The sequence below is a fragment of the Oncorhynchus mykiss genome, chromosome 10 (assembly GCF_057628025.1).
Source record: "Oncorhynchus mykiss isolate SJ-2025 chromosome 10, ASM5762802v1, whole genome shotgun sequence".
NCBI classification, from domain to species: Eukaryota; Metazoa; Chordata; class Actinopteri; order Salmoniformes; family Salmonidae; genus Oncorhynchus; species Oncorhynchus mykiss.
Genome location: NC_143031.1, coordinates 83,385,912 through 83,395,911, shown reverse-complemented (window position 1 = coordinate 83,395,911; position 10,000 = coordinate 83,385,912). Strand labels below are relative to the sequence as shown.

Here is a 10,000-nt window from a genome sequence, read left to right as displayed (position 1 = left end):
TTTTCAACAGGACAATGGCCCAACACACCTCCAGGCTGTGTAAGGGCTATTTGACCAAGAAGGAGAGTGATGGAGTGCTTCATCAGATGACCTGGCCTCCACAATAACGCGACATCAACCCATTTGAGATGGTTCGGGATGAGTTGGAGTGCAGAGTGAAGGAAAAGCAGCCAACAAGTCCTCAGCATATGTGGGAACTCCTTCAAGACTGTTGGAAAAGCATTCCAGGTGAAGCTGGTTGAGAGAATGCCAAAGGTGTGCAAAGCTGTCATCAAGGCAAAAGGGTGGCTACTTTGAAGAATCTAAATTATATTTTGATTTGTTTAACACTTTTTTTTGCTTACTACATGATTCCATATGTGTTATTTCATAGTTTTGATGTCGTCACTATTATTCTACAATGTAGAAAATAGTACAAATAAAGAAAAACCCTGGAATGAGCAGGTGTGTCCAAACTTTTGACTGGTACTGTATTTTGTTTTAAAGTGAGGTTGCCAATTTTTTCAATATCGCGCTCTCTCATATTCCTAAATGATCAAGAGTCAACTTTGACCCCTAAAAGTGTGTACCTGGGGGGGGAAACCATAGTAACCACAGAGCAACCGTGAAGACCCGATCCCGCACTCACCTGGCAAACGTCTCCTCCGGCGGCACCCGCTCTCCGTTGGCCTCCTGGTTGTCGGGGGCGACAGTTGCCGAGGTCGCCAGAGGCGGTGGCGGGGTCGACGAGAGGCTGCTGTCGTCGCGGAGACGTCGGATGGTGGGACAGGAGAGGAGGAGAGGAGAGAGGGAGAGCTCGTGGACACGAGAGAGGACTATGTCTTCAGTGGACTGAGAGATGAGGACTCGGAGGACAGCCAAGACACCTGACACCCACAGCTGAACTGTGTTGACATTAGCCTGGGGAGGAAGGAGAGAGGAGGGAGGGAGAGAGGACGAGGGAGGGAGAGAGGAGGGAGGGAGTGGGGAAGAGAGAGGAGGGAGGGAGTGGGGAAGAGAGAGGAGGGAGGGAGTGGGGAAGAGAGAGGAGGGAGGGAGTGGGGAAGAGAGAGGAGGGAGTGGGGAAGAGAGAGGAGGGAGGGAGTGGGGAAGAGAGAGGAGGGAGGGAGTGGGGAAGAGAGAGGAGGGAGGGAGTGGGGAAGAGAAAGGAGGGAGGGAGTGGGGAAGAGAGAGGGAGATAGCGAGGAGGGAGGAGAGAGGAGGAGGGAGGGAGAGAGCAAGGAGGAAGGAGGGAGAGAGCGAGGAGGAAGGAGGGAGAGAGAGTGGAGGCAGGAGGAGGGAGGGAGGGAGGGAGGGAGGGAGGGAGGGAGGGAGAGAGAGAGGGAGGGAGGGAGGGAGGGAGGGAGGGAGGGAGGGAGGGAGCAGAGAAAGAGTTAGCCTCAGTAAAGACCTGGCAACAATTGAATTATCCAAAAAGCTCAAATTCTGTGTGTCTCACCATGGAAGCAGGTGTAGTGAACATTCCCTTCAGCAGCATATCTACCGGGCGGAGAGAGGAGGGAGCGACCGTCTCAAACAGAGTGTTCAACACTCCCAGAGCCTCAGGGGAGTCCAGGTGCATCTAGGACAGAACACTCAATCAGTAGACACCACCTCAGGTTCTGTGTTACCATGACACCACCTCAGGTCCTGTGTTACCATGACACCACCTCAGGTCCTGTGTTACCATGACACCACCTCAGGTCCTGTGTTACCACCTCAGGTCCTGTGTTACCATGACACCACCTCAGGTCCTGTGTTACCATGACACCACCTCAGGTCCTGTGTTGCTACCTCAGGTCCTGTGTTGCTACCTCAGGTCCTGTGTTACCATGACACCACCTCAGGTCCTGTGTTGCTACCTCAGGTCCTGTGTTGCCATGACACCACCTCAGGTCCTGTGTTACCATGACACCACCTCAGGTCCTGTGTTACTACCTCAGGTCCTGTGTTGCTACCTCAGGTCCTGTGTTGCTACCTCAGGTCCTGTGTTGCTACCTCAGGTCCTGTGTTACTACCTCAGGTCCGGTGTTGCTACCTCAGGTACTGTGTTGCTACCTCAGGTCCTGTGTTACTACGACAACACCTCAGGTCCTGTGTTGCTACCTCAGGTCCTGTGTTGATACCTCAGGTCCTGTGTTGCTACCTCAGGTCCTGTGTTACCATGACAACACCTCAGGTCCTGTGTTGCTACCTCAGGTCCTGTGTTGCTACCTCAGGTCCTGTGTTGCTACCTCAGGTCCTGTGTTGCTACCTCAGGTCCTGTGTTGCTACCTCAGGTACTGTGTTGCTACCTCAGGTCCTGTGTTGCTACCTCAGGTCCTGTGTTGCTACCTCAGGTCCTGTGTTGCTACCTCAGGTCCTGTGTTGCTACCTCAGGTCCTGTGTTGCTACCTCAGGTCCTGTGTTGCTACCTCAGGTACTGTGTTGCTACCTCAGGTACTGTGTTACTACCTCAGGTCCTGTGTTACTACCTCAGGTCCTGTGTTGCTACCTCAGGTCCTGTGTTACTACGACAACACCTCAGGTCCTGTGTTGCTACCTCAGGTCCTGTGTTGCTACCTCAGGTCCTGTGTTGCTACCTCAGGTCCTGTGTTACTACCTCAGGTCCTGTGTTGCTACCTCAGGTCCTGTGTTGCTACCTCAGGTCCTGTGTTGCTACCTCAGGTCCTGTGTTGCTACCTCAGGTCCTGTGTTGCTACCTCAGGTCCTGTGTTGTTACCTCAGGTCCTGTGTTGCTACCTCAGGTCCTGTGTTGCTACCTCAGGTCCTGTGTTGCTACCTCAGGTCCTGTGTTGCTACCTCAGGTCCTGTGTTACCAGATCAGGTCCTGTGTTGCTACCTCAAGTCCTGTGTTACCATGACACCACCTCAGGTCCTGTGTTGCTACCTCAGGTCCTGTGTTACTACGACAACACCTCAGGTACTGTGTTACCACCTCAGGTCCTGTGTTGCTACCTCAGGTCCTGTGTTACCACCTCAGGTCCTGTGTTGCTACCTCAGGTCCTGTGTTGCTACCTCAGGTCCTGTGTTACTACCTCAGGTCCTGTGTTGCTACCTCGGGTCCTGTGTTACTATGACAACACCTCAGGTCCTGTGTTACCACCTCAGGTCCTGTGTTACTACCTCAGGTCCGGTGTTGCTACCTCAGGTCCTGTGTTACCACCTCAGGTCCTGTGTTGCTACCTCAGGTCCTGTGTTACTACCTCAGGTTTTGTGTTACCACCTCAGGTCCTGTGTTGCTACCTCAGGTCCTGTGTTACTACCTCAGGTCCTGTGTTGCTACCTCGGGTCCTGTGTTACTATGACAACACCTCAGGTCCTGTGTTACCACCTCAGGTCCTGTGTTACTACCTCAGGTCCGGTGTTGCTACCTCAGGTCCTGTGTTACCACCTCAGGTCCTGTGTTGCTACCTCAGGTCCTGTGTTACTACCTCAGGTTTTGTGTTACTACCTCAGGTTTTGTGTTACCACCTCAGGTCCTGTGTTGCTACCTCAGGTCCTGTGTTACCACCTCAGGTCCTGTGTTACCATGACAACACCTCAGGTCCTGTGTTGCTACCTCAGGTCCTGTGTTACTACCTCAGGTCCTGTGTTGCTACCTCGGGTCCTGTGTTACTATGACAACACCTCAGGTCCTGTGTTACCACCTCAGGTCCTGTGTTGCTACCTCAGGTCCTGTGTTGCTACCTCAGGTCCTGTGTTGCTACCTCAGGTCCTGTGTTGCTACCTCAGGTCCTGTGTTGCTACCTCAGGTCCTGTGCTGCTACCTCAGGTCCTGTGTTGCTACCTCAGGTCCTGTGTTGCTACCTCAGGTCCTGTGTTGCTACCTCAGGTCCTGTGTTGCTACCTCAGGTCCTGTGTTGCTACCTCAGGTCCTGTGTTGCTACCTCAGGTCCTGTGTTACTACCTCAGGTCCTGTGTTGCTACCTCGGGTCCTGTGTTGCTACCTCGGGTCCTGTGTTACTATGACAACACCTCAGGTCCTGTGTTACCACCTCAGGTCCTGTGTTGCTACCTCAGGTCCTGTGTTGCTACCTCAGGTCCTGTGTTACTACCTCAGGTCCGGTGTTGCTACCTCAGGTCCTGTGTTACCACCTCAGGTCCTGTGTTGCTACCTCAGGTCCTGTGTTACTACCTCAGGTTTTGTGTTACCACCTCAGGTCCTGTGTTGCTACCTCAGGTCCTGTGTTGCTACCTCAGGTCCTGTGTTACCACCTCAGGTCCTGTGTTACCATGACAACACCTCAGGTCCTGTGTTGCTACCTCAGGTCCTGTGTTACTACCTCAGGTCCTGTGTTGCTACCTCGGGTCCTGTGTTACTATGACAACACCTCAGGTCCTGTGTTACCACATCAGGTCCTGTGTTGCTACCTCAGGTCCTGTGTTGCTACCTCAGGTCCTGTGTTGCTACCTCAGGTCCTGTGTTGCTACCTCAGGTCCTGTGCTGCTACCTCAGGTCCTGTGTTGCTACCTCAGGTCCTGTGCTGCTACCTCAGGTCCTGTGTTGCTACCTCAGGTCCTGTGTTGCTACCTCAGGTCCTGTGTTGCTACCTCAGGTCCTGTGCTGCTACCTCAGGTCCTGTGTTGCTACCTCAGGTCCTGTGCTGCTACCTCAGGTCCTGTGTTGCTACCTCAGGTCCTGTGTTGCTACCTCAGGTCCTGTGTTGCTACCTCAGGTCCTGTGTTGCTACCTCAGGTCCTGTGTTGCTACCTCAGGTCCTGTGTTACCACCTCAGGTCCTGTGTTGCCACCTCAGGTCCTGTGTTGATACCTCAGGTCCTGTGTTGCTACCTCAGGTCCTGTGTTGCTACCTCAGGTCCTGTGTTGCTACCTCAGGTCCTGTGTTGCTACCTCAGGTCCTGTGTTGCTACCTCAGGTCCTGTGTTGCTACCTCAGGTCCTGTGTTACTACGACAACACCTCAGGTACTGTGTTACCACCTCAGGTCCTGTGTTGCTACCTCAGGTCCTGTGTTACTACCTCAGGTCCGGTGTTGCTACCTCAGGTCCTGTGTTACCACCTCAGGTCCTGTGTTGCTACCTCAGGTCCTGTGTTACTACCTCAGGTTTTGTGTTACCACCTCAGGTCCTGTGTTACCATGACAACACCTCAGGTCCTGTGTTGCTACCTCAGGTCCTGTGTTACTACCTCAGGTCCTGTGTTGCTACCTCGGGTCCTGTGTTACTATGACAACACCTCAGGTCCTGTGTTACCACCTCAGGTCCTGTGTTGCTACCTCAGGTCCTGTGTTGCTACCTCAGGTCCTGTGTTACTACCTCAGGTCCGGTGTTGCTACCTCAGGTCCTGTGTTACCACCTCAGGTCCTGTGTTGCTACCTCAGGTCCTGTGTTACCACCTCAGGTCCTGTGTTACCATGACAACACCTCAGGTCCTGTGTTGCTACCTCAGGTCCTGTGTTACTACCTCAGGTCCTGTGTTGCTACCTCGGGTCCTGTGTTACTATGACAACACCTCAGGTCCTGTGTTACCACCTCAGGTCCTGTGTTGCTACCTCAGGTCCTGTGTTGCTACCTCAGGTCCTGTGTTGCTACCTCAGGTCCTGTGTTGCTACCTCAGGTCCTGTGCTGCTACCTCAGGTCCTGTGTTGCTACCTCAGGTCCTGTGTTGCTACCTCAGGTCCTGTGTTGCTACCTCAGGTCCTGTGTTGCTACCTCAGGTCCTGTGTTGCTACCTCAGGTCCTGTGTTGCTACCTCAGGTCCTGTGTTGCTACCTCAGGTCCTGTGTTGCTACCTCAGGTCCTGTGTTACTACCTCAGGTCCGGTGTTGCTACCTCAGGTCCTGTGTTACCACCTCAGGTCCTGTGTTGCTACCTCAGGTCCTGTGTTACTACCTCAGGTTTTGTGTTACCACCTCAGGTCCTGTGTTGCTACCTCAGGTCCTGTGTTGCTACCTCAGGTCCTGTGTTGCTACCTCAGGTCCTGTGTTGCTACCTCAGGTCCTGTGTTACCACCTCAGGTCCTGTGTTACCATGACAACACCTCAGGTCCTGTGTTGCTACCTCAGGTCCTGTGTTACTACCTCAGGTCCTGTGTTGCTACCTCGGGTCCTGTGTTACTATGACAACACCTCAGGTCCTGTGTTACCACCTCAGGTCCTGTGTTGCTACCTCAGGTCCTGTGTTGCTACCTCAGGTCCTGTGCTGCTACCTCAGGTCCTGTGTTGCTACCTCAGGTCCTGTGCTGCTACCTCAGGTCCTGTGTTGCTACCTCAGGTCCTGTGTTGCTACCTCAGGTCCTGTGTTGCTACCTCAGGTCCTGTGTTGCTACCTCAGGTCCTGTGTTGCTACCTCAGGTCCTGTGTTGCTACCTCAGGTCCTGTGTTGCTACCTCAGGTCCTGTGTTACCACCTCAGGTCCTGTGTTGCCACCTCAGGTCCTGTGTTGATACCTCAGGTCCTGTGTTGCTACCTCAGGTCCTGTGTTGCTACCTCAGGTCCTGTGTTGCTACCTCAGGTCCTGTGTTGCTACCTCAGGTCCTGTGTTGCTACCTCAGGTCCTGTGTTACTACGACAACACCTCAGGTACTGTGTTACCACCTCAGGTCCTGTGTTGCTACCTCAGGTCCTGTGTTACTACCTCAGGTCCGGTGTTGCTACCTCAGGTCCTGTGTTACCACCTCAGGTCCTGTGTTGCTACCTCAGGTCCTGTGTTACTACCTCAGGTTTTGTGTTACCACCTCAGGTCCTGTGTTGCTACCTCAGGTCCTGTGTTGCTACCTCAGGTCCTGTGTTACCATGACAACACCTCAGGTCCTGTGTTGCTACCTCAGGTCCTGTGTTACTACCTCAGGTCCTGTGTTGCTACCTCGGGTCCTGTGTTACTATGACAACACCTCAGGTCCTGTGTTACCACCTCAGGTCCTGTGTTGCTACCTCAGGTCCTGTGTTGCTACCTCAGGTCCTGTGTTACTACCTCAGGTCCGGTGTTGCTACCTCAGGTCCTGTGTTACCACCTCAGGTCCTGTGTTGCTACCTCAGGTCCTGTGTTACTACCTCAGGTCCTGTGTTACCACCTCAGGTCCTGTGTTGCTACCTCAGGTCCTGTGTTGCTACCTCAGGTCCTGTGTTACCACCTCAGGTCCTGTGTTACCATGACAACACCTCAGGTCCTGTGTTGCTACCTCAGGTCCTGTGTTACTACCTCAGGTCCTGTGTTGCTACCTCGGGTCCTGTGTTACTATGACAACACCTCAGGTCCTGTGTTACCACCTCAGGTCCTGTGTTGCTACCTCAGGTCCTGTGTTGCTACCTCAGGTCCTGTGTTGCTACCTCAGGTCCTGTGTTGCTACCTCAGGTCCTGTGCTGCTACCTCAGGTCCTGTGTTGCTACCTCAGGTCCTGTGTTGCTACCTCAGGTCCTGTGCTGCTACCTCAGGTCCTGTGTTGCTACCTCAGGTCCTGTGTTGCTACCTCAGGTCCTGTGTTGCTACCTCAGGTCCTGTGTTGCTACCTCAGGTCCTGTGTTGCTACCTCAGGTCCTGTGTTGCTACCTCAGGTCCTGTGTTACCACCTCAGGTCCTGTGTTGCCACCTCAGGTCCTGTGTTGATACCTCAGGTCCTGTGTTGCTACCTCAGGTCCTGTGTTGCTACCTCAGGTCCTGTGTTGCTACCTCAGGTCCTGTGTTGCTACCTCAGGTCCTGTGTTGCTACCTCAGGTCCTGTGTTGCTACCTCAGGTCCTGTGTTACCACCTCAGGTCCTGTGTTACCACCTCAGGTCCTGTGTTACTATGACAACACCTCAGGTCCTGTGTTGCTACCTCAGGAACGGGAGTGAAATTCTAAAGTTCAAGGATCGACAGTCCATTGACAGTCCATAGGAACAGGCAGTACAGGAATAACTTAAAATAAGTTTACAAGCTCTCTCTCACTGTGGTCGTACCTGTTGTTTTCCTATCATGGGCAGGATGATGTCAGCGATCTGTCTGGACAGTCTCTTCCACTTGTCCTCGTTCTCCTTGTGACACTGCTGGAGGACCAGGATGAACATCTCCAGCACCTAAACACAGACACAGAGAGGTCAAAGGTCACACAGGTGAAAAATGTTACATGGTTGTAATGGTTGCATGGTTCAAATATTTCATGGTTCCAAAGTGCCAAGGTTCCAAAGTACCAAGATTCCAAAGTACAAAGGTTCCAAAGCACAAAGGTTCCAAAGTACCAAGATTCCAAAGTACAAAGGTTCCAAAGTACAAAGGTTCCAAAGAACCAAGGTTCCAAAGTGCCAAGGTTCCAAAGTGCCAAGGTTCCAAAGTGCCAAGGTTCCAAAGTGCCAAGGTTCCAAAGTGCCAAGGTTCCAAAGTACCAAGATTCCAAAGTTCAAAGGTTCCAAAGTACAACGGTTCCAAAGTACAAAGGTTCCATGGTTCCAAAAGTACCACGGTGTCATGGTTCCAGAGTGTGTTTACCTGGTGGTACTGTATGAGTCTCAGCAGCATGGAGACCACCACCTCTTTCTGGGTGTCCAGCTCCTTCCCAGCATCAGCCTTGTTGGAGCCTCTCAGAACAAACAGGTCATGGACTATAGGCTGCAGGGCTGGGATGGCTGGATGGGGAGAAAGACCCAGTCAGACAAGATGGAGGAGAAAGACCCAGTCAGACAAGAAGATGGAGGAGAAAGACCCAGTCAGACAAGATGGAGGAGAAAGACCCAGTCAGACAAGATGGAGGAGAAAGACCCAGTCAGACAAGATGGAGGAGAAAGACCCAGTCAGACAAGAAGATGGAGGAGAAAGACCCAGTCAGACAAGATGGAGGAGAAAGACCCAGTCAGACAAGATGGAGGAGAAAGACCCAGTCAGACGAGGAAAAAGACCCAGTCAGACAAGGAGGAGACAGACCCAGTCAGACAAGAAGGAGAAAGACCCAGTCAGACAAGATGGAGGAGAAAGACCCAGTCAGACAAGGAGGAGAAAGACCCAGTCAGACAAGGAGGAGAAAGACCCAGTCAGACAAGGAGGAGAAAGACCCAGTCAGACAAGGAGGAGAAAGACACAGTCAGACAAGATGGAGGAGAAAGACCCAGTCAGACAAGATGGAGGAGGAGAAAGACCCAGTCAGACAAGATGGAGGAGAAAGACCCAGTCAGACAAGGAGGAGAAAGACCCAGTCAGACAAGGAGGAGAAAGACCCAGTCAGACAAGGAGGAGAAAGACCCAGTCAGACAAGGAGGAGAAAGACCCAGTCAGACAAGGAGGAGAAAGACCCAGTCAGACAAGATGGAGGAGAAAGACCCAGTCAGACAAGATGGAGGAGGAGAAAGACCCAGTCAGACAAGATGGAGGAGGAGAAAGACCCAGTCAGACAAGATGGAGGAGAAAGACCCAGTCAGACAAGATGGAGGAGGAGAAAGACCCAGTCAGACAAGATGGAGGAGAAAGACCCAGTCAGACAAGATGGAGGAGAAAGACCCAGTCAGACAAGATGGAGGAGAAAGACCCAGTCAGACAAGATGGAGGAGAAAGACCCAGTCAGACAAGATGGAGGAGAAAGACCCAGTCAGACAAGATGGAGGAGAAAGACCCAGTCAGACAAGATGGAGGAGAAAGACCCAGTCAGACAAGATGGAGGAGAAAGACCCAGTCAGACAAGATGGAGGAGAAAGACCCAGTCAGACAAGGAGGAGAAAGACCCAGTCAGACAAGGAGGAGAAAGATCCAGTCAGACAAGGAGGAGAAAGACCCACATCCTCATCAACCACCAGTGAGTCCTGGAACCAATATTATTCTATAACACAACATGGGCATGTGGTCAGTGTATCGGCTCTGTGTGTGTTCCTACCATGTGTGACAGCCTTCCTCCCACTAGCCATGATGCCATCACACAGTTGAATGATCTTTGGGATGCTGATGATCTGTTTGGAGTGGTACCGCTCGTACGACAACAGAACCAGGAAGAAGAATATGTTGGGGACGATCGCCTCAGAATCTCTGGAGAGACAGAGTCAGGGAGAAAGAAAAAGAGACAGAGAGAGACAGAGAGAGAGAGAGACAGAGAGACAGAG

The 10,000-nt window shown here is 52.6% G+C and overlaps 1 protein-coding gene across 1 annotated transcript in view; it reads right to left on the bottom strand.

Moving 5' to 3' along the window:
* Nucleotides 1–10,000, bottom strand: part of LOC149980642 (huntingtin-like) — a 128,003-nt gene that overhangs the window by 58,149 nt on the left and 59,854 nt on the right. Inside the window, 5 exon segments of the mRNA XM_090188172.1 lie at nt 629–900; nt 1,439–1,561; nt 7,880–7,996; nt 8,406–8,542; nt 9,778–9,926. Of these exon segments, the coding sequence (XP_090044298.1) occupies nt 629–900; nt 1,439–1,561; nt 7,880–7,996; nt 8,406–8,542; nt 9,778–9,926 (798 nt within the window).